This window comes from Puntigrus tetrazona, chromosome 11 (assembly GCF_018831695.1).
Source record: "Puntigrus tetrazona isolate hp1 chromosome 11, ASM1883169v1, whole genome shotgun sequence".
NCBI classification, from domain to species: Eukaryota; Metazoa; Chordata; class Actinopteri; order Cypriniformes; family Cyprinidae; genus Puntigrus; species Puntigrus tetrazona.
The window spans coordinates 7,753,988-7,778,793 of record NC_056709.1 but is presented as its reverse complement, the minus strand read 5'-3'; the positions used below and the strand labels follow the sequence as shown (position 1 = coordinate 7,778,793).

At 37.5% G+C, this 24,806-nt stretch overlaps 1 protein-coding gene across 4 annotated transcripts in view; it reads left to right on the top strand.

The window, feature by feature from the left end:
• cdk18 (cyclin dependent kinase 18) overlaps positions 1-24,268 on the top strand; it is a 75,713-nt gene extending 51,445 nt beyond the window's left edge. For all 4 annotated transcript variants that reach the window (XM_043251400.1, XM_043251399.1, XM_043251403.1 and 1 more), the window contains 14 exons: positions 3,459-3,586; positions 4,627-4,752; positions 6,368-6,424; positions 8,986-9,100; positions 10,266-10,360; positions 10,548-10,610; positions 11,746-11,869; positions 12,058-12,178; positions 13,741-13,838; positions 15,108-15,213; positions 15,416-15,458; positions 22,459-22,549; positions 22,634-22,711; positions 22,881-24,268. In XM_043251400.1, coding sequence (XP_043107335.1) covers positions 3,459-3,586; positions 4,627-4,752; positions 6,368-6,424; positions 8,986-9,100; positions 10,266-10,360; positions 10,548-10,610; positions 11,746-11,869; positions 12,058-12,178; positions 13,741-13,838; positions 15,108-15,213; positions 15,416-15,458; positions 22,459-22,549; positions 22,634-22,711; positions 22,881-22,915 — 1,280 coding nt within the window. In that variant the 3' untranslated portion in view covers positions 22,916-24,268. The remainder of the gene's footprint in view (positions 1-3,458; positions 3,587-4,626; positions 4,753-6,367; positions 6,425-8,985; positions 9,101-10,265; positions 10,361-10,547; positions 10,611-11,745; positions 11,870-12,057; positions 12,179-13,740; positions 13,839-15,107; positions 15,214-15,415; positions 15,459-22,458; positions 22,550-22,633; positions 22,712-22,880) is intronic.
• Positions 24,269-24,806: the final 538 nt, after the last annotated feature.

The window sequence follows — 24,806 nt, the reverse complement described above, 5'->3', positions numbered from 1 at the left end:
ATTCTAGGCAAAACATGGACTATATCATATTTTGACATCCAAAGTTTAGTGATACTACATTTAAAAACAGTGCGGATATTCCTTCTCACAAGGTGCCTTCATAAAAAGCAAAGCGTGAGCATCTGTCCCAGCCTTTGTCATTTCACATCTATGACCTGAGAGTCATGTCTCTCCCTCCGTCGGCACAATTGGATGTTTCACACTCTCATGCAACTTTGATGATTTTGAAAGCTTCACATCTCTCCTCTTTGTTAGACAGTACAGAAACCAGTGACTGTGCGTTGTGACAGTCTGGGAAAGCGAGTCGATGCAGGTGGTCATCCTTACCTTTCATCACGTCGCTGTTAGCCCGAGCGGAGAGGTACAGTGAGAGTGTGATGTTGGAGGTCAGTTTGTGTGCCTGCCCGGATCAGATGAGATGGGCTTTGATGTTTGGTGGGGGCCCGAGTCGCTCAAGCAGTTCAGATCCAATTTCTGACCCTGTCATGGACACGCGCTCTGGGGTCAGGACTCTAATACCCCTCTGGCCTGACGACAGGGAAGGATTCTGATCCCTGCACAAACGCAGGACAACAGCAAATGCCAAGTGAGATTAGAGCCGTCGATATTAACCTGTGCGCACCACGAGGAATTCAAATGTCGTATTGGTTGGGCGACTGCATGGTGACTCCGAATCATTCGTAGATTCAGTAGGGCATTTGATTCAAATTCACAAGTTCTTGATAATATGATAATATTCAATATCAATTAAATTGATATATATATATATATATATATATATATATATACACATACACCATCACCTTCTGAATGCAGAATGCAATGTATTGTAAATTTAAATCATTAAATAAATGCCTTGGTTGACACAAAGCTCTCGCTACACCTACCGTAATCCTAACCAATACTTCATTTTCAACTTTTTCATTATAAAAATAAATGCTTTTCTAATGTGATTAAGTGAATTTAAAAAGGGAAAAGAATTTGTCGGATTCAAACCCAGGTCCATTGCGTCAAAATAAGACCGCCACACGTTTTACCATCTGCTCCCCTAGAGCTGATATCAAATGACCATCTTTTGTTACGATGACTAGCCCAATCACATGTTGGTGGGCAGTTAGCGTAAATAGCCACTGCCAATAATGCGATAATGTGGAAATGAACTTATAGTGTAAGGCTCGTCCCATTCCTTTTTGAATGGCACTCATTCCTGTTGCATGCTCCTCAATCTGGCAACCAGCGAAAATATAAAGTCTGAGAAAGAGGGATACGAGAATCACTATTTTGAATTTGGACTGCAGTACCCATTTCAACCACTGGCAACTGGCAACATGACATAATGCACAATTAAAGCGACAGCTGACATAAATGTATTAATAAACAGAATTTTACACCATGATGATGTAGATTAGGGGTACAACAGATCGTAGATGACCCGTGACCAATCCCGAAGGTTCAGCACACACCTGATATGCAGATTAACTGTTAAATTCAACCATCATAGAGGTAATATTGCAATGCAAATTCAGACCATTAAATGATATGCTTGTAATTTATGCAGTTGTTCTTGTTGTATTTACTGACTTTAGCAGTTAAGCTAGTAGCTTCTGCTGGGGTACAGAAATCCTTAAAATAAGCTTGTTAGTAATAGATGAAAAGCCAACTTTCTTTTTTTTTTAATCTGAAAAATTACCCAATCCGTGACTCAAAATCTGTTGTATGATCCGAACTGTGTGATCCGTTGCACAACTACTGTAGATGCTGATACAGTTCTATTAATGGTTATTGTTTTTAGTGTTAATGGGCTTTCAGAGAACAACCTTGTTATTTAAGAATGAAGATTGATTCAAAAATGATTGATTGATACTGGCAACTAAGCCCCAATATTTAGAGTCATAACAGGGACAACCAAAACAGCTGTCATGATCATCTCGGATAGAATAAAGACAGCCATGGGTAATGTGACCGCGTCGACCGGCCGTCTCTGCCAGATGTGACATTTCTCGGCGTTCCCGCCTAAAAGGCTCCAATAAAGAGTTCACTTGTGCGGTCCGAAGAGGATGAGACCAGCATAAATGAGAACGGATGAGCCTGGCAGGCAATTCTCATTCAGCACCGGGCTCGGCCCAATAATGAGGTGGATCTCAATTATGCCGCCACGGCGCTGTGAAATGGACCGGGGGCTCCCACCCCGACGCCTCCGGAGGCCCTTCAAGCCCCCTCGTCCAAATTGAACTGATGGAGCAGAAAAGCCATTTTGATTTTCGTTCTCACCTCCGAAAACACGGTTTGGCAGTGATAATGCCAGGCTGCCGTGGGCATCTGCCGTGCGTTTGCAAAGGGGGTCAGCCGTGGCGTCGGCGGGTCCCTTTCAGACGTGCCGTATAGGGGCGTAATTGGATTTGTGCTGACAGTCTGTTGACACAGACGTTATTAATTGGGGTGGCTGGATTGACATGCACTTAGATAGCCACATCATAAATGCATGAAACTCGGCGCGATAATTGCGATCGCTCTGCTAACTGCGGTGGGCTTGATTAATGATGCCGTCATCAGCATATGCCAAAGCTGACCTCACGGTTATTGAGTTAGCGGGCTAATCAGAGAAGAGGTGGGGCGACTTGGGCTCGAGAGGGGCACAAGAGATTGTTGAGGCTCTTCAGACCACTTTTATGGCCTAAAGAATGCAGTTAACATCGAGCATCGAGGAATAATAGGAGCAACAAATAACGAAGAACTGCGGAATCGCTAAAACTTTGAGTGGCTTTGAGTGTAAAGAACTGAAAAAATAAAAAATAAAATACGGTTTACTGTATATGTGAAGCAACTGTTTTTTTCTTTTATGGTACAGCATGTTCAGAAATAATCGCTTACGCTCACCCCCTTCTTCCATTCGCTCACAAAATGTGCTTTTCCTTGTCTATCACTCAATACCCTAAGATACAAGAATACTGTCAAATGTTTATCATAAATATTAAATGAGTTGAAGCTACAGGATGGTTTCTGACTATCAGCTCCATCTATTGAACCTCAGACAGAATCAGACAGAAAATCCTTACAGTGTTGACAAAATAATCATATTCTGTACATCGCAACAATAAAACGCTGCAGACATTTTGTTACTGTGGCCAAACTAAAATAAGGTAAATTATTTCACAAGACAATACTAGGACAATTGCTTAATTGATATAACTTATAAAAGAAGTGTTATAACTACATTATTTTGTATTATTATTATTATTCATTTTAACATGTTTATTTTAAATAATATTCATTATATTTCAGTGATATTTCAGTAATATAATTTGGGTGGCTTTTTTTTTCTTCTGAAAATATCCATATTTATTCAATTAATCGTCATTTGTGTCAAGCACGTTCCAGTGAACATCCTTTCTGTTACAGTGAAGTGAGAGCTATGGATATCAGAATAATCTGTATTTGTCTGCATTTGCTTCCTACAGGTGTGGTGCCCAATAGTCTGGGTTTACACAGCCTGCAGCCCAGTCCAGTGGCTCCAGACAGCCAGGCTCAATCTCCCACCCAACTGCAGTACCGCAACAAAGTCCAGCACCGCCGTTTCTCCATGGAGGTGAGTCATCTCATCCTTCTCCATGCTAAAGACTTTGGCAAATAGTCCGCTTTTTTCTCATTCTATCTGAATTATACCAGAAATCGTGGTGGGTGCATATATAGTGTCTGTCATATATAAGCAAATTCAAAATATACCATGCCGAGTTGATTGCTGAATGACAACAGGACTAATCAGAAGCTTGCCTTGATCAGCTTCCCCATTTTCCTCCTCTCTTCCACCGTAATCATCCGTGCGATTCCGTATCTGTAAGATAGGAACGCCTCCACTGGAGGTGCACAAGAAAGATGGAGTCCATCATTAAATGGAGTGGAAGTATTACCAGGTAAGTTAGTCCGGCGCCACAAAAGGCAGACTCCACATTCGGAGTGTTCTTTGCCTCGGCTGTCAGCTTTCTTATTCAGTGGCCATGAATCTAGAGGAGGAAAATTGGAATGAATGCCCTCTCCCATTTTCAAATCCGACGGCTTCTTTCTGCTCTCGCAACCCTTTTATCTGCTCCGTGCACCCTTATTTTATTCCCACAGGCATGACGGGAGAGCGCCGATGACTTTTTATTCCCTGGTTTTATTGAGAATCGCTGGCTAGTTTTATTGCACGACCGTACAAACTCAGCCACAAGGCAGAGCGTTAGGAATCACAGGGAACGCTCTCATTTTTCAGAGCGCATAAGATTCCCCCCCTCTCCTAACCAAGGCGATGAATCGAGTTACGGACTCCATCACAGCTTCTTAAATGCAAGAAGATTGTTGGTTATACTTCAGCTCGTCTTAAGATGCGATATTTTGTCCTACCCTGCCTCGGCGTGTTAAGATTACGCCAGAATCCTTTATTGAGTGAGATTCTTCGTACTGGAGAAAAGTGACAGGTTTTCTCATTGTCATGCCGAGTTCGTCATGGTAAGAATAGTCAGCTCTGCCTATAGGCGTAGAGTTGTGTTGCGCGGTGGAGAAAGCTGTCATATTCACCTTGACGTGCTGTGTTTTCATATGTGTGCTAGCTGAACGCTAATAGCTGACAGCTCTTTGATGTGCGTGCAGGATGTAACTAAGAGGATGTCTCTGCCCATGGATATTCGTCTGCCGCCAGAGTTTCTGAAGAAGCTGCAGATGGAAAGCCCTCCGCCGTGCAAACCTCTCAGCCGCATGTCCAGAAGAGCCTCGCTGGTTAGTAACCGAATTGAACTCGCTTCGACGGTCAGTTAGCAATCAAAACAAGGACATAACATGGTGGAAGTACACACTGATGAGTACAGACTAAACCACTCGAAACTTATATGCTGCGCATATACGTTTTTGGCTCTTCTAAAGACAAAAAATAGCATAATATTTATTTTAGATATTTAGGAAACATGTCATGTTTACAATGCTGTTTCTCTGAAAAATAATTCTATAGCCAGTAATTCTACTCTGAAATGTCTTTTTCGGGCAGATTCCGGGCCTGAATTGCAATACCCGTTTCAATTCCTAGCTGCCAATCTTTATAATTGAATAGCTACAATAAAAAAAACATTTATAAAGATGATATTAATATCTCAACAAAACTGCTAGAAAAGCAAACTTATCTGTATGCCGACAAATTCTGACAAAATTTTAGGCATTACCCATTAAATTTCTGTTAATCTTAAACTATGGAAGATCGTTTGCAGCACCGAGTAAAAAAAAAATGAATGGTAGCTTTGTTTTTTTATCTCGCAATTCTGACTTTTTTTCTTCGGAATTGTGTAAAAGAAAGTCATAAATACGAGTTATATATTGCTTGATATAACTTCGCAATTGCGAGAAAAAAAAGGGGGAACAATGGAGGTTTAGAGCTATAAGGCACGAATCAAAGCAACCAGTTATGAGGTTAATCGCAACAAACTTTAATTTAAAGCAAAAAAAGTATCTAAAAAATTTGACAAAAAAGAAACAAAACTCTGGAAAATTAAAAGTATTGATTTCAAAGTTAAGAAATTTAAATCTATTGCAAAAAATGCATATGCATACAGTACACATAAGAGTTTGAGAGTGCACTGACTGTACATCTTTTATAGCTCTCTGATTGGCCGAAATATCTCTGCAGAATCATGGGAAGTGTAGTTTTCACTGCTTCTGAATGCAATTTATTAAAATAATGCTGGCTGATGTTTTCAACAGAAGCATATAACACTGATTAATAACCTTGTAGCTCAGAGTAGGTCTACTATTCAACTAATGGTATTTTTACTTCTAGAACCTGATCATTAGACTCTAGGCTTCAACTACTGTCAGACTATATTGCTTTCGGTACTGCACCACAACATGCACAACAGGTTTGCACACTGAATGCGCATGTCTGTAATTTCTTTCTGCGTTTCTTCTGCACGTACAAAAACAGGCTCAGCACTGAAAAAAAATACTAATAAAAAAGCGTACACGTCATAAATAAAGCAACATAAGCAGCCTTCGCAGCATTACGGCAAGAACCGCCGTCATAAAAAACATTATCATAAATGTCTTCTCCACACATTCTTCTCTCCGAGGTCAATTTCTATAAAACAATTATGCTGCTGCTGCCACGCAAATAAAACTTGACGATGTACAACACCTTTACATGTTTTCAAAGAACTGATCGCATTCACAGAATATGTTTTTTATAACTTGTCCTTCTGCTACACAGCCGTTTACGTTTAATATTACTAGCAAGCCTAACAACTGTGCTTATTCACATATGTTGACGTCCATGCACTGCTTACAGCTTCTAAAACTATTCATAAATGCTGTCAACAAACCGAAGACACTTTATTCCATTGTTTTCCAGTCGGACATCGGCTTCGGGAAACTGGAGACCTACGTGAAGTTGGGCAAACTAGGAGAGGTGAGATTTTTTTTACTCTGCTTTGGAAAAGAAACGTTATAGGCTAAAATTAAAAACATAAAACAGCAGCCATCGAAATGAAGAATCAAACGTGTTCATTATGAGATTCCCCGCAGGCGATTACAGTGAATACGAGTTGTGTTGAACGTGGATTCTGATTTAATGGGCTTTTTTTTTGTCATGAAGAGACATCAGTCTCTAATATGCTCAGAGCCGTACTGCGACTAGCCCGTCAATTTTCCATTAAGTGCAACAAAGCATGCACATCGCAAATTGTGAGAAATAATGTACTACATACAGTACAACCCCGAGGAATACCGTATCTAATGACTGCGTGAGAAAAAACCTGAAGTATTGGAAAAACACTGGACTCGGGCTGCAGCGGGTTCACTTCGATAAAGAAACAAACGGCGGTAAAGCAGGTTTTCATATCTTTGTAGCAGCGGTTATAAATGTTTTCATTAACGTTTAAAGGTGCTTTTAGCTCTGCCTGGAAAAGTCAGGGAAATTACTGAAATTTTTGAAAAATGGTTTTATTCCATTCTTTATGCTCCGGTCTAAAATATTACATTAGCTAGAAACTGCTCTTTTGTGAGCAAAATATCGGAAATATTACATTTAAAAACCTTATAGGCATGTAATTTAGCACTTTTATGTAAATTAATTTATATTATCAATTTACACAATAACCATCTTAGGTCTTTCTAAGTATGTAGTAAGGCTTTGATCCAAACTGAACCCACTGAAGTGTTTCTTGGATAAATTAATACTTTTATCCAGCAAAGACACAATTAATTGACCAAAAGTGTCAGTAAAGGCATGTATATTGTTACATAATGTTTTCAAATAAAGGCTGTTCTTAAGAACGTTCTATCACCATTTCCACAGAAATATTAAATACATTATTATAAGAAATGTTAATTGAAAAATCAGCATATTAGAATGATTTTGAAGGATCAAGTGACACTAAGGACTGGAGTAATGATGCTGAAAATTTTGATTTGCATAACAGGAATAAATTACATTTAACAATATAATCGTAGGGCTGGGAGATTTGGCAAACGATTATAATCTCGATGTTTTTTCCAGAACATTTGATCGATTCTTGATTTATTTTAAACTTATGTAACTATTCCAAGCTGATGAGAAGTGTTAAACAAAGCACTTGTTTAAGCAATTTAATGTCAAAATGATTTAACACAAGCGGACTTGGCAACTATAAGCGTTCTGTAAAAACAACAGCAGCTTTCAGCCTGTCACCATGATGCAAACATGACATATCAGACATACAGCGGGGCATTCCAGCAGTTCTACACGGGTTTTTATTAAATTCTGCTCCTTTTCCGGTGTTTTTCCATGTAAACATGGACACTTTTGACTGTTGCGTCTCATGCATGAAACAGCATGCTCAGGTTAGAAGTTCACTCCAATCTTCTTGCATGTCTTTCCTATTCCACTTACCTCACTTATTAGGTTATTGCAACTTTTATCTCGCAATTCTGAATGTGTAGTTTTTTTTTCAGAAATGTGAAATATAAACTTAAAATGATAAAGCTATAAAGTCAGAATTGCCAATTTATTGTGAGTTATAAAGTACAATTTTGAGACTTTCTGACTTTATCACTTGTGAGTTTATATCTCGAAATTCTTAGATAGAAAAGTCAGAATTGTGAGATACAAAAAGATGCAATAACCTTTTTTATTTTTTATTCAGAGGCGGATATGGGCGTCCATATTATCCACATAAAACAAAAACTGCATAAGTGTTTACGAGAAGTTTGCATTTTCTAGACATTGTGGTTATGGACGAATATTTCTAACCAAACTAGAAACTAGATCAACACCACCACAGATCTGAAAGAAGCTTCATACTGGTCTAATTCGGTGGTTCTCGTCTAATGAATTGCAGGTACAGTACACTCTCAGAAAAATAGGTACAAAAGCGGGCCCTGGGATGGTAACCTTTTTAAAAAGGTATACTCTTGTACCTGTTAGGTTCAAATATGTACATTTTAGGTACTGATATGTCCCTTTAAGATCAAAATGGACCCTTTTGTAAAGGTACCGACCCGATGAAAGCTTTTGTACCTTTATTTCTGAGAGTGCTTAGTTAAGGACAATGCAATTTACCTTGTTTTTTTAGGACAAACTAAATGGTTTCTTGTTGACACCAAGGTCTGCATGTCAAGTCAAAAAGTGTAGAATCTAGATTAGAAGCAAGTCTAGAATATTTTTGCTCAAATTAATCTGTCACTCGGTAAAAGCCTGTGAGATCAGACAGACGCCAACAGGTTATGTGACATGCCTTTAAAGCAACAATTGTCCATCAAAGATGCATTTGAGAACCAAACATGCTCTTAATTTGTCGTATTGCTGCGGTTGCGCGGTTTACAGTAATAATAACGTTTGATTTCAACTCAATTCTGTTAGCTTTTCGGCTACCGTTTCGGGCTACCAAAGTGAAATCCAAGCAAAACCCAGTAGAGCACCGCCGATCTATTCAGCGCCTCTCCTCTTCCCCAGAAGATTGACATATTTTCGTCTTCCTGTCTGTCAAACAGGGCACATACGCAACGGTGTTCAAAGGCCGCAGCAAACTCACAGAAAACCTGGTGGCCCTGAAAGAGATTCGTCTGGAGCACGAAGAGGGCGCCCCGTGCACGGCCATACGGGAAGGTAGCGTCCTCCTCCCTCAAAAGACGCTATGATTTCAAACTCCTCAGTTGTTCAAAACCCACATTGTCACGAAGAGTATACATTCTAAACTGGCAAGCCACAGGCATCTTCCTCACCCAGCCTGAATCACTCCATCTAAATGAGATGGAGTACGTGAGCGGGGTTGCTAATGGAACGCACCGGTGTGAAGCAAGGCTGCCACCCAGTGGCTCCTGAGCTCACGCCATGAAAGAACGCATTGAAAAACGTGTCAGGAGAGGTCAGGGTTAGGCAAAATTAAGCTCTTTTACAGCTCTGTAAGTATCAGCTCCTTTAAGATTTGAGATTACGTAGATCTCTTTTCTTCAAAGGAAAGGTTGAAGCACAGAAGACCTCGGAGAAAAGTGAGCGTTCATTCCTCCTTTCTGCCGCATAAAAAAAAAGATTTAAAATGAGGGCTAGAAGAGCATTCAAAATCCAGTTTTGTAATTATTTAATTAAAATGACATAAAAAAAAATCATTAACTAATGAATTATATAATCCTTTAGAGATTTTTAGTAATTCAGCAAGGACACAATTAATGTACCAAAAACGATAGTCAAGACATTTATAATGTTGCTAAAGAAAAAAATAAAAAAAAAAAAAAAAAAAAAAATATATATATATATATATATATATATATATATATATATATATATATATATATATATATATATAAAATGTGTCTTGAGAAGCAAATCATCATATTAGAAAATTATTAGAGTAATTAGTAGTAATTCATTAGTAATTTTTGTGTTTAGGGCTTTTTTCTTAATGAAAAAGAAAACATAAAAAGAATTTGAATTAGAATAAATAAAGAGGGGTCAATATAGAAAAGTGAAAAGTGCCTTTAATTAACAAACAAACATATTAATTATTATTAATTATTTTCAGAAACAGTAAATATGTTCGCTGTTAATGAATAATATCGTTTCATCTCTTAGTACGAATTATTGAAAAACAACACAGCCCAGTTTTCTAATTTGAATGACAATTCTGCAACCTGTTCGGCTCGATTAAAATTTCAAGAACTGGATTAGAATTTCAAAAGCCAATTTCATTTCGAATTCCGGATGTTGCACAACCCTGCCCCAGGTTATTATTACAGGTGCTCATTGTCACCCTGTCGTTGTTGTGTTGCACCAGTGTCGCTCCTGAAGAACCTGAAGCACGCCAACATCGTAACGCTGCATGACATCATCCACACGGACCGATGTCTCACCCTCGTCTTCGAGTATCTGGTAAGCCACGTCGCACGGCTTTTCTCACAACGCTATGAAAACAGTACAGAAGCCTGTAGGCTACAGTTCATGGCACGGTGCTTTGTGATTTTAGGCGGGGTGATATTTGACGCACACTGCTCTTAAAAGCGACGGGACCGGTCTGTTTGAAATGCCATTTTAACGTCATAACCTGTTGTCTTTGCAGGACAGTGACTTGAAGCAGTACCTCGACAACTGTGGAAACCTAATGAGCATGCACAATGTGAAGGTAACGGTGAAAGAAATAAAAAAAAAAACATCAACAATTAAAAGTCAACGGCATCCTAACGTCACATGACAGTTGCTTCTGACAGAATGTGACGTTAACACGTTGCTGCGTTTCCAACGACAAGCAATTTATCAACCGACTTCGAGCACAAAGATGTTCCGACAACATCACGGCCAATCAGAAGACATGCTTTGGCGTGCGGTTAAGAAAAGCTGGATTTTGGACCAATGAGATTGTACTGGGAGGGGCTACCTAGCAGACCCAGAGAAGCAATGGGGTCTAATTTGTGATTTTTCTTACTTGTGGGGAAATTGGAGCACTGGGAACCCATAATTGACTAATTAGTTCGTTTAAATGACTAATAAGTCAATTTATTAAAAGGAGAATTAAGTAGAACTTACGTATAGATCTCCGGCTGACATTTCAAACGCTGATTAACAGCATCTAATGATTTGGAAAGTGTCCATATGTTTTGTGATAAACGGGAATTTAGGCTGAAAATGAATAAATTAATAAAAATTAAACTAGCAGCGGTAATCACCTTTTTTAATTCGACAGCTAACAGCTTTTCACACGTCACTTTATCATGCTGCACCTGAATAAAACACGGTGTCAGGTAAAAAATAAATAAAATGCGTGGAAACAAGGTCATTAACATTTTAAACGAAACTAATAAAAAATAGCTGAATTTTAAACTTTCAAATATTAAGAATAATTCGCAATGCATTCTGATATTATGACAAATTTCATTGTCCTTTTCGATACAATGTAAAATAAACTGAAATAAAATATATATTAAAAAAAATAAATAAAAGCTATTAAAAACACACCACACACATAAACTAAGATTTAAAATAAATCTAAAATATTACAAAATACGTACAAAAATATGGTAAATCTTATGTTATTTAAACTATAAAATAGTATTATTAAAATATTAATATTAAAAATATCACAATGAAACTAAAATAGCAGTAAATAATAACTATTTTCAAAATTTGCAGTGGATACATGTGATATTGCCTTAAAATGTGCTCAAAACGATGCATCTTAAAAGGCGGGCTACATTTAAAATGTGGTCTTTGTTGGCGCTTCAAGTCTAGAAATGCTAACATCTGCCTCTTTGTCCTTGTAGATATTTATGTTCCAGCTTCTTCGTGGTTTATCATATTGTCATAAGAGGAAGATTCTCCACCGGGACCTGAAGCCTCAGAATCTGCTCATTAATGACAAAGGAGAACTCAAACTGGCAGACTTTGGTGAGACTTTCTTACAAGGCTTGGATTTCCACTGATGCGTTTACTTTGGTGCGCGGTACAAAGAATATTTGACTTGTTTTAGCACATTACCCAGCAGCGGTTTCCCATGCGACTCTTGGCTCGGATTCTGGGTTACCCAGCAACGTTTGTTCATCGTCTTAACTATCCGTCTTATCTTGCTTGTTAAGGTTTGGCCAGAGCGAAATCAGTCCCAACAAAAACCTATTCGAATGAGGTTGTGACCTTGTGGTATCGACCTCCTGATGTCCTGCTGGGTTCTACGGAGTACTCCACACCGATAGACATGTGGTAAGACGTTTCCCTCAAAGAACGCCACTAGAAAACACTGAATAGAGCTACAACACGGCATCAGACACGATGTGATAGCAAAACTAATAACGCTGCTAACACACAATGCTCAGGGTCTCTAAAAAGGCAAAAATAGTTTAGAATCTAAAATAATAATCGTGATATAAATTGTTTTTTTTCCACTTGGGTCAGTAAACAACATCATATGAACCGCCAAACAACTTGTAAAACAAAGCACTACTCATATTTCCTTTAAATATGCAACTCTTTTCTTTCTCTGGACATACTGAACCATTTAACTAGTCAACATAATTATTAAAATAAATAAATACAACCACTTAAATGAGAAATTATATACATTTGCAAAAACAACACCACCACATTTTTTTCAGCAAATGTCTTTTTTTTTTGGGAAATTTTTAAAATCTAATTCCTTTTAAATTAGACAAATTTTAACTAGACATATTTAACAAGATCGAATTAACAGTAACACAATTTTTTTAATACAAACTTTCATTTAAAACAGGCAATTTTAACCATATGATTTAGATATTATTTGCAAATAAAGAAAATAATAATTAATATAATTAATAATTAATAATAATTAAAAATATATAATTTTATATATATATATATATAAATTGTTTAATTTGAATAAAGAAATCCATTTAATTGATAAATAAAAATTAAAAATAAATTAAATTAAAAAAAAAAACAGCTAGCTGTGGAACAGATTGGTTTACATATTGTAAATTCATTAGTACTGTTATATAAATCTTACTTGTTTTATGTATGACCGACGAATATGCATCACATTAAGTTTATCCTTAAAAAATGTTTTTGAGATGAAAATGTTTGCCGTCACTGTAACTTTTCTTGCTTTCTCAGCGCTCAAACGCATTCAATTCAGTCTTTTTATTTATTTAACATCTCGTGTCAAAATAACAAAATTAATGGGTTCACGTTCACCTTTTGTTTTAGAAAAAAAAAAATCCCATTTATGAACCTTATGAAATAATACATCAAACTGCCTTTTGATCACGCCAAAGAGCTCTTGACTGTTGCTCAGTCCTCCAGAAGAAACATTAAGTTAGAAAATTGAATTCTGTCTTTCCTGACACAACCTTTTAACGTCACGCGCGCACCCTGACACGCGCTCCTCGGGCAACCTTGGATAGCTGACACGGACTCGGACATAAATGCTTTTTTAAAGCTAAGCCGTCCTGTTCGATAAAAATGCCGTTGTGTTTAATCCTCAGGATTAGTCCAGTGGGCTAATCAATCCGAGCGTGACAGCAGCCACATGTGTCTTTCCCATATCTCCACCTCGCAGCTTTCCCCAAACTACCCTCCAGTCAAGCAGACGTCAAACTGTGATAGGAGAATATTCTCAGAGACGCCGTATCTAAAACATCTGTGACAGTCCCGATCTTGATGTATTCAAATGATGTCTGCTGGCTTCATTTAAAAGCTTTGACGTATAGAATAAGGGCGCTGAAATTAAAGAGATTTTATGATCATAACGCAGAAGTGAAATGATGGATGTCTCTGTGTGACTGTAGGGGCGTGGGCTGTATCCTGTACGAAATGGCGACGGGTCGCCCCATGTTTCCCGGATCCACTGTCAAAGAGGAACTACACCTGATATTTCGCCTCATGGGTACGGGAGACATTTTGTGCACTTTTAATTGTTATGTATAAATGATGAAGGTTGTTTATTGGCATCTGTGCTTCCATAAAGAACTTTTAACATTCCTGACGTCACGTCAAGAGAGATGTGTTTCTACGCCAAAGCCATATTTAGTTGGTTTTCTGAAAGCAGACGCTGTTAGGAATCATTAAGGTTACATCAAGGTTGTGTACCGCAAATACATACGAACTGACGATAGAACTAACATTATAAGTGTCTTTATAAAGCTGAACTGGAGAGATTATGGAAAGGGGCGTTACATTTCTGACGCACGCTTGTGGTGCTCAGCCAATCGCGATGCGCTGTGTCAGCTGGCCAATCAGAGTAGACGGTGTTTGTCCGAAGGAGGGTCTTTGTAGAAAACAAACGTTTGAGAGATGTTACAATAATCCACAACATTTGAAAAATTTGTTTTTTGAACATTAAAGCACGTCAACATATACTGTTAAACCAAAATAATGACCTTTAAAATAGCGTCATATAAATTAGTTACATTTTTCATTTTCATTCAAACTAGTTAAAACAACTACACACAACCATTCAAAAGTTAGTTAGGAGGTTTTTAATGCTTTTTAATAAGTCTTTTGTTCACCAAGTTGATTAAAAACATAGTAGAAATAGTATTGCAATGTATTATTACAATTTTAAGCGATTGTTTCTACTTATATTAATAATATATATAAATAATACTTCAGCCTTCAGTGTCACATGATCCTTCAGAAATCATTCTAATATGTTGACGGTATAAATGTCACTTTATGCATCCATTGCGAATAAAAGTAATAAATATTTCTTTCAAAAAACACTTTTGCTCATTTATAGAACGAGGCGAAAACAGGAAGTGAAAATCACAATGAACGCAATCTTCAACATTTGTCTTTATATAAAGGACACGCAAACTTGCACACTTTCTTGGCACCCAAAACTACTAGTTTCAACCTCACTTACTACTAAGTGACTTACTGGCAAACTCTCAGACTGAGTGATTACATGCTCCTCAAAAGCCAGCTGTAAACATGAAAACCTGCGCAATTTGATCCAGAAGCTGTGCAAAGCCAGCCAACCGGATCAGAGTTTGCCAGATCAACAAAACATCTGCTATTTTTTATGCGGTATGCGTCAGGCGGTCAGCGAGCGGGCTGTGGGTGGTCGCGGGTGCCCCGTCTGAGGCTGAATGGAGGTCTAATTATCTCACTGTAGGACACGCGCTAAAATACTTTCGCTTCTTTCCATAACCAGGCACCCCAACTGAGGAGACCTGGCCCGGAATCACAGCTAATGAGGAATTCAAATCCTACCTGTTTCCTCAGTACAGAGCACAAGCGCTCATTAATCATGTGCCCAGGTACCGCAGAAACACCACAAACTGACTCGCAAGCAACAGGACTAGCTTTCGGCTTCTTTAAATAAAACGCACAAACAAAAAACGCACCTGTATGTATAAATAACAACAGAGTGCTATGTTTCGGAGACTTTGCATGTTATGAATTATAGATGGTGAATATCGTAATATACGAGCTTTTTTTTTTTTTTTTTTTTTTTTTAAGGCTTGACACAGAGGGAATAGATCTTCTTACTGCTCTATTGCTGGTAAGTGAAATAATCCGGAATAAAAAGTTCGATTATTCAGATTTGAGCTGGAAATATATTTTATGCAAGCCTGCAAACACATGTGTGAAGCCTCAGCCAATGCACCACACGGGTGATTATTTCTGGGTTGTTTAGAATTAAAAGTCCTGCATTGTGAAGAACATTTTTTGTTGTTGTTAAAAAAAACACAATTTAATAGCATTAACTGCAATGTTTCATTAAAAAAAATTAAATGCTGAAATTTTCCTCACCCCCTGGCCATTGAAGAGGTTTGATTCTTCATTGGAACATCATTCCATCGCTCACCAATGGATCCTCTGCAGTGAATGGGAGGCGTCAAAATAAGAGTCCAGTTTGCTGATTAAAACATCTCAATAAACCGCACATAAGCCACACGACTCCACACCATCAATTCATTTCTAGCGAGAAAAAGCTGCAGCTTTGTAGTAAACGTACACATAATTAGACGAAATGCAGTCCATAATGCTGTCCTCTGTCAGCTTATTTGTTTAATATTTTCCTCCTGAGAAACCAATATCACCGATAGAGGACTCTTTGGCAGAAAACATTGCTTTTAGGTTAAAAATGTGTTAAAGGTCGATTTATTTCTTAGAAACCTTCATTTTTTGCTTCGTAATACTTTAATTGATTGGAATGGAGTTCTATGACTTACTTGTGGATTGTTGTGATATTTTTATGAGCTGTTTGGACTCTTATACTGATGTCACCCATTCACCTCAGAGCATCTGAGCATCCTAAATACTTAAAAACTTTTTAAAAATTATAAATAATAATAATAATAATAAAATAAGTAAGCGTCAAACCTTTTATCTACGCATGATGAGAAGCCAATAAGATATGAGATATAGATTTACGCAATATGAGGATTTGCCAGACTATATCAGATGTCAGAAACAAAAGCCCTGCAGGGCTGTACTGAGCTGAGAATAGTCCAAAACCCACACACACACACACACACACACACCTAGCCAGCAGTGGTACTGTGTTTAGAAACGCCCTGCTGATGAAGTAGGTCATCGGAGGACAACATATGGCAGAATAGCAGGAAGACAATATTTTTGTTATCAAAGCATGGACAAATAAGGAAAATGTCAATGCTTTTTAATGTAAGCAAGTCACTGTCTATACATCTGATAATGTATCCATTTATCGTTAGAAACGCTACTGTCTTAACAGATGATAACAATAACCCCGGGTGTGCACCTGTAAATACAAATTCTGTTGACATCTGCATTTCTGCAAAGATGCATTACAATCAGAATCACAAATTGATATTACATTTTTAACAACAAAAGCCCCTAACCTTCTAATAGTCTCATCATTATGAATCACTGTGTGCAAATTGAGAAACTATCATTACAAATGAGACCAATTGAGATCAACTATTAATCAACTAAAAGGAATAATAATACATCATCATCATTGCAAGGCCAAAAACAAAATACTAAGTGTAATCTTAAATTGAAAAAAAGTAGTAATTATTAGGCAAATTATTATAGCAAACTATAGCAGATTAACAATTCAATTAACTACTTATTTAAAATCAATTAAAATTGATCATTACTAAACTCGATGTCAATCAAAAAAACAAAACATCGTTGGTCAAGCATTAGAGCAGACATGTATGTGTGCTTTCTACAAGCTCACAGCACATACAGACTCAGAGGCCAGTGAGGTGCTGTTTAATGCCATGGAACCGCAACTGTCTTCAGCTCCCACAAATCCCTGGGTGAAAAAATGCCCTTGTTAAGAGTTTCGCTGCCGAGACGGAGTGAGCTCAGAAGCTAATTATGGTGTCAACTTCCCCTCTCTGCCTGCTCTCCTCCAGGTCCAATTAGTTTGATACAGGCAGGGGTGTCAGGCACAGAGCATTATAGCGTTATCAAAACACAGGTAAACAAACGCAGGCTGACATCTCCACGCTTCACTCAGGTACAGGAAAGAGTAGGGACCTTTCGGAGGAACACTGTTCGAGATTATGTTGGGGGAATGACTAAACAAACAGGGGTACCACGGGCTAAAGACTCAATGCTGATCACAGCACTCTGACTGCAGTATACTGTATAGTGCAAGTACAGCGATACACGTTTAGTGTTTCGGGGGCCCTCAGCAAGTGGTCCTGGGAGGCCCCCACTGTAGAATATCGCGATCGATTGCAGGGTGAAGGAATAGCTCACCCAAAAATGAAAAAACATTGTCATCATTTGATCATCCTCAAGTAGTACCAGATCTGTATGAACGTCCTTGTTCTGCCGAACACAAAGGAAGATATTTAGAAGAAAGTTGGTAACCAGGCTGTTTTGGGTCACCACTGACTTCAATAGCATTTATTTTTCCTGCTATGGAAGTCAATGGTGACTGAACTTTCATTTTTGGGTGAAATATTCCTTTACGTTACCTTGATGGTGTTTTATGTTTGCATACTTCTGCTTGTAGTGAATCTACTTTTACAGTGTATATGTTGTATTATAAACAGAAACAAATATTTTGATTGAACAGATTATTTACATTTTACAAGACAATACTTTTTCATTTTTCCTATACTTTATTCTAACTTTGTTAATGAATAGATTAATAAATGTCTTAAAAAATAAAACTTGTGTTTTAGGTTTAGGATTTCGTATACGATCTACTCTTTTTTGCATCTACATTTTTCCCTTCATTGCTGGTCTTCCAACCTTTTCAGACTTTTTTAAAAAATTACTTATTTTTTTGTTTTAGAGCGGTTTTAAGCCACTTCTGGCTAGTCAGACTGGAAAACCATCATAAACCAGCTAAAACCATCCAACTAGTAGCTTAATCTACAACACTGTAAAGCCAATACACTTGTCATCCAGAATGACCGTTGGGTAAATGTATGTAAAAATGTTTATAAACGTGCCATGCCCCAAATAAAATCCATGTCAGACAGTAAAAAGCATAAAATAGAGGTAGGGGTCATTACGATTCGTTTAATTTAACAACAACGGGAGCCAATGGGAAGTCTAAGACTGTGTGCGTTTGTATCTCGGTAGAATGCGGTATTTGTGTAGAAACGTGAACGCGTTTCTCTGCGCGCGTTCTGATGGCGCGCGCAGCTTGAGTGCGCGCTGACCTGTCATTATGATGAAAGACCGCGGAGCGCGCGATTCGTTAATGGTGACAGCGGCCTTAATGAGTCCGAACCGTGCACCTGTTTCTCATCAAACCCCGCTGACTGATCGCGCCGTCAGCCTCACACAATGCGCTCTGAACGCTCCGCTCGCTTGAAACACCGCCAAACTTCGCCGGAGACAATTTTATAACTTTGTGCGAGATGACAGCAGGGTGATGGGTGCTTCATTATTTAAAACTATTTTATAGCTCAGGCATCAACAAGTCAGGGGAGCTGTGCTCAAATCGAGTCATTAGTGAAGAGCACACACGACGGGGAAGATCACAGGCAGTTACTGTAACTCGGGCTCTCGTGCGCAAAGCGCTGAAAGAAGGGTTGCGCATGCGCACACGTCACATAAACGATCAGCGTTCAAACTCAAGTGAAGCGCGTTCCCTTTAACGCATTTTTGACAGAGCGTCTACTTCTAAAACATTTTAATTCAAACTTAAGTGGATTAAAACAAAAGCGTAATCTGAGAAAACAAATATTTATGACGTTAATATATAAAAAATATTTTTTTGTACACACTATTATTATATGTATTACTCACACACTATAACACAACCAATACCAGTTCTGTTTGTTGTAGCTGTGTTGTTTACATCATAATATTGATTTTCTTTTTTAACTAGGGGGGACCAAGCTGTCAGCAGTTCAATTTTTTCAGTCCAGAAAAATCACCAGCTCTGTCAACAATAATGTACGGTCGCTATGGTTACCGCTAAAGACACAAGGGTCATTCTACGGAAATGTTTATTTTTCTGTCCCTAGCCTTTACAGAAATATTACATTCTAAAACACCTAAGGGTTAGAATTTTTTAGATTTTGAAATAAAATAATATTTTAATAAATTAGAAATAATTACAAGCACCACAAAACTGTTAGTGCCCACAGCCATGTACAGAGAGAAAGTGCTTTATTTTGAGATCAAAAGCATTTTTCTTTTTAAAATACAATAATAATGTATTCAGAAACTATTATGTAAATGACATAAAAAAACCTAAATGCCAAATACATATTATAAAATATATAATAAAGGTAGTGCCCTGGAGTTGAGTCACTGGTATTACCGTTTAACAAAAATGTATATTTCAAAATTAAAATCACACTGATGACATCACTTGGCAAAGGCCCATGTTAAGTTATCTTTTTAGTTATTAGAAATGTTCTCATGATTTCATATGAAGTTTTTAGTTGATGTCGATTTTCGCCAAACGATATTTGAAAGCAAACACAGCCATTCCCCAACAGGACCTCATTCCTATTTTAATCACATGTATGTACGTAACCATGGCAACAATGATCTCGGAAACAAGTAACGATGACACACGAGCACATTCAAACAAGTAAAATCGCTATTACTCGCCTATCAAAAACAATCAACACAACCACGGCACCTGATTCGAGCCCTTCACTCGATCAGTACAAGACACGCCTCCTTACTGCTGATTGGCTACAAGCGTGTTTAGGGACTCGGGTCAGACACTGCGGGCCACGGCTGTGCTGCGGAGAAAAGCGGTTTTCTAAAATCACTTGGCGTACGTTTAAAAAGCACTAATGCACATAATGTAAAATCTGATTAATCCTCTGCGCGCCTGGGCCAGGTGTTAATTAACACTTTAACATTCAAATCCTTAACGTAGTAAACAGCATACTTAATGTGGTGTGATGACAAGTAGCTAAACAAACCAGCAGACAATGCATTTACAGAACAGAATGATATTTTACCGACATATATATTAATCGAAGTCTTACTTTTTTTAAAATAATAAATATTAAACAGCTGAGAGCATTTGTACATATATAACAACAACTGAGGCATCATTACAATGGAATATAAAAGCAGAGACACAAAATGAAGGATAAAGTAAGCTGTTATCGGTTTATGAAACAGAAGCATATTTTTATTAGTTTTTTTGTTTGTTTTTTTTTACAAAGAAGATGAAAATTTTAATCTAGAACTAAGTTAAATGTTATAATATATTAAACTTTTGTGTTGTTTTTCTGATGTTTGAAAGTTTTAGTTATTTTGTAATCGCTTTCGGTATCATTTTCATTTACGAATGTTAATTTAGATGCCAAATAAATGTGTAGATGAATTTCTGACATTTATCAGAGTCATTTACAAACTTGGGGTGGTCAGATCTCAAATTCAAATTCAAATTTTTATTTGTCACATACACATACATACATGGTACGACATGCAGTGAAATGTAGGCCTGTGTTTCCCAAAATCAACTTGCCAGCTCTGTCCTTACAACGATGGAAATAACAGCCATAGTTAGCCAACGACAGTTTTGAGAAACACAGCCAGAGAAAGACAAGCTCTGAAAAAAAAAAAAAGAAAGATGAGCTCAATGCTTTTAAACTACATACCAAAGTATCGTGAAAGTTGAAATTCTGGTCATATTTATTTCCCTGGAACTTTTTTCTAATCCCAAACCACATCAAGCTTAATAGCTACTATTAATTTAGTATTTAATCAGATATAAGTGATATATAATTGTCAAATTGTCCAAGTCAAAAACCCCTTATATTCCTGATTATTTTCTTGATAAAATCCAACATTGGGCAGTGAAATGCTGGATCGGCAGAGTCAGAAAAAAACAGGTGGAGAAGAAAAGACGCACGTTAACTGTCAAGAATTAGGCAAGACACCAATTATAATGGTTTTAGGAGCTCATATTAGTGCAAGACGGACGTTTCAGGATAGGAGATACGTAAAAATGAGAATCTGGAAGAGAATTCTTCTAACAGTAGTTCAAGACGATGTGATGCTGTTCCTTCAAGAGTCACTCGCAACTTATCGGTCCATAAAGCCTATGAAAATCTGTCTTAATGGATTTCACAACACTTCAGCATGTTATTTTTTCACTCGGCTGAGCCAATGAGCATTTAGCTCTCCGTTGGTTATTCCTTAACTTTGCTGATTCTATTAATGTTGCATTCTTCTCATAAGCATTTAATCATTTTTAACTTTCTTGGCTCATTTTATCTGGAAAAAAATTCATGTGGTTTGGGATTGGTGAAATGTTCTGGTAAAAAACAGAATTTAAACTTGCACAGTAATTCGGAACGCAGTGTAATATTTCATAACCGTTCCGTGTTTTCAATTCAATAAAGTACGTTTTAGGTTTCAGACATTTAAATATACTTCAATCAGGTTAAAAAAATACATTTAATTTGTTTAAGTTAAAGCAGCACTAATAATACTTTCAATTACGTACGACGATTTATTTCTATCAAATACACATTATAGAGGTTACTATAAAGTTAACTCTGTTTTTCTCCCAGCTAACTGGCCCCTTACTATCATGTATTTCGGGAGAAATCTGACGGATCCACACGGCAGCTCATATCATCAACATTTCGTCGCTACGGAATTGATCAAATGATATGTTTAAATTATTTATTGAATATTGTGCTTTCGTATAATTACCACTGTCTACAGACATAATATAAACAATATAAACATAATACATACACAATAAAATAAAGGTCATTTCATGTTAGGCTACTCTTGGGGGCCCTCTGGTGGCACACCTTATTTTTATTTGACCACTAGTAATCTGTACTAATTCTATTTTCAAAAAATAACACAACAAAAACACACATGTATTTGTGTTAGTTTATCTTAGTTATTTTTAACCTAGTCAAATAAAAACAGCTTCCTTTTTGTTTATATAAAATAATAAATATATATATATATATATATATATATATATATATATATATATATATATATTTTTTTTTTTTTTTTTTAAACACACAAATATAAAACAATCCAATAAAAGTGCATCAATTCACCGTTTTCCCCTCACTCTCTGTTTTGTTTCTGTTCAGTACGACACCAAGCTCAGGATTTCAGCCGAATCGTCTCTGAAACACTCTTACTTCCTGACTCTGGGCGAGAACATCCACTCCATACCTGACAGTGAGTTTATCCCAATATTTTCATCATCGGCCTGCTTATATAACACCACTTTGATCATCAGACGCTCTCTTCTATCCTCTCCAGCCTCATCAGTGTTTTCACTGAGGGAGATCCAGCTACAGAAGGATCCGGGACACAAGAGCTCAGTATTTCAGCCACCGGGTATTCAATTCCATTGCTTGGGCATCACTCATCTCTATTTGCAGAGCACAACTTGATTACGTTTAGTCATGCTCAATAATCCCATCCATGAAACCTGTAAGATGAAACGCTTTAAAACACACTCACCTGCGGGATCCGTCTAACAGCGGCTCATTTTCTCCAAATCCAGGTCGAGGCAAGAACCGCAGACAAAGCATCTTCTGAGGACGAGAATCGGAGCGGTGTGCGTGAAGAGACGGCCAGAACAAACCCGTTACAAAGCGAACAGCTTCGTTTCTCCATCCAAAACACGCATGCATCCATTCACTCACATACACAAGATTTATTAGAAAGCGGACCGTATAGAAGTCAATCACCCTCAGTCGTAACACGAGCTGGTTTACAAGTTCTCTCCTAAAAAAAACCCACACTGATCCTAAAGAAATTTAGACTCGAGTTCGGCCTCTTCTAGTAGTAGTAGTATTTTCAAACGTTCATGGTATTTTTTAATTGTGCGTGTATGTGCAAGAAACACGGTAGCTTCACGTCCTAATTTTCCCGCCGAGCGCCATTTCCTTCATTTCCGTTTGAGGTTTACTCGTTTTGCCACGTGCGCTCCACGAGTCATTGCAAAAGCTGATATCGCAGTTTATTTCACAAGCACGCTATAAACGTTAAAAATGCAAACGGTCACGTAAACACTCGAGCCGTTGAATAGAGAACTACTTGAACTCGTCGCGATACCATTCAAGTGTATCCGTCTCGAGAAAACAGCATCTATAACCAGTCGCTAATTTACGAAATCTTCGAAAAGGTGCCTTTTGCAGACCGTCGCGAGAGATGAGGGCGGACCGATTTTACGCCTTGCGAAAAAAACCAAAAAAACCATCTACTTCGATCTCCTCGGGGACCTCGGTCCTTTCAAGTAATTGCACATGCAGATATTTCGTTTCGCCATTTGAGCTATTTGCTATTTCGTATTTGCACACGGCATGCGAGTGACTTGGACCTGAAACCTAACGTCGTTCCCTTTCTCCTACTGTATCTCGTAGTTGGAAAATTAAAGCACTATGACTCTTTATCGCAAATATGGCACCGAGCTAGTTTTACAGCGGACGGAAACGAAAAGCTTACTCGTTTAAAGGCCGCGGAAATATCGAGGATGAGCGGCAAAGAGAAAATTCTAGAAAACATAACGAGTCAAAAGGATTTAGTTTAACGTTACTGCAGCAGCAGCACTAATTTATGTGTTTTGTGGTAAATGAGAATATTTTAAATACTCTATTGAAAAGAATTAATATATAAATATATGTATTTTGACAAGTGTTTTCTTTATTCTCGGTGAACTTTTGGCAGACAAAAAATAAATAAATAAACTATGGTATTAAATGAACTTAGATGATGTCTAAATGTTTTATAAAAGATTTAGATTTTTGTATGAAATGTGATATTAAATATTTTGTGTGATTTGTCTATTCTATTATGATATTCTGAAGCTGAATGTATTGTGACTGCGAAAATGCCAAAAATAATTAAATAATAAACTAAATAAACGATGACGTTGTTGAACCATGGGAATGTGACTACCCTCGTCTCAAACAATAGCCTTGCTGTCTTGTCGCTTTATGAAGTAAACTTGAAATTGGATTTCGTCTAGGCAACATACCGGTTAGCAATATGCTTGTAAATTAGTGTGCGCATTGTTAGCATAGCTGCAACAAATTACTTGTATAAGAACTCGTCGGACCTGTCAGATCCACCGGGTAAGGTTAAAATGAAAAATATCTGTAAAACAAAACAGTCCAAATATGCGTAACGCCCCAGGCATCGATGCGTGATTTCTTACCCTTACACTTAAGTTGACTTTGATGACGACCAAACCATTGGAAAACACACCTGTTGCACGGATCGGTTTGAATCTTTTAAATGAATCACTTCGCGTTCTTGAACCGGTTCATTTGAATCACGAGTCGATAGCGTTGTTTTTGGCCAGGACCAGGTTTGATGAAACCCGTGGCGCTGAGCTCCTCTCGATAGCGTTGGAAGGTTAAATAATTTTAGCGAACTAACTTAAATTCGTGGTATTTAAAGTTTATTGCAATCAAATCAATTATTA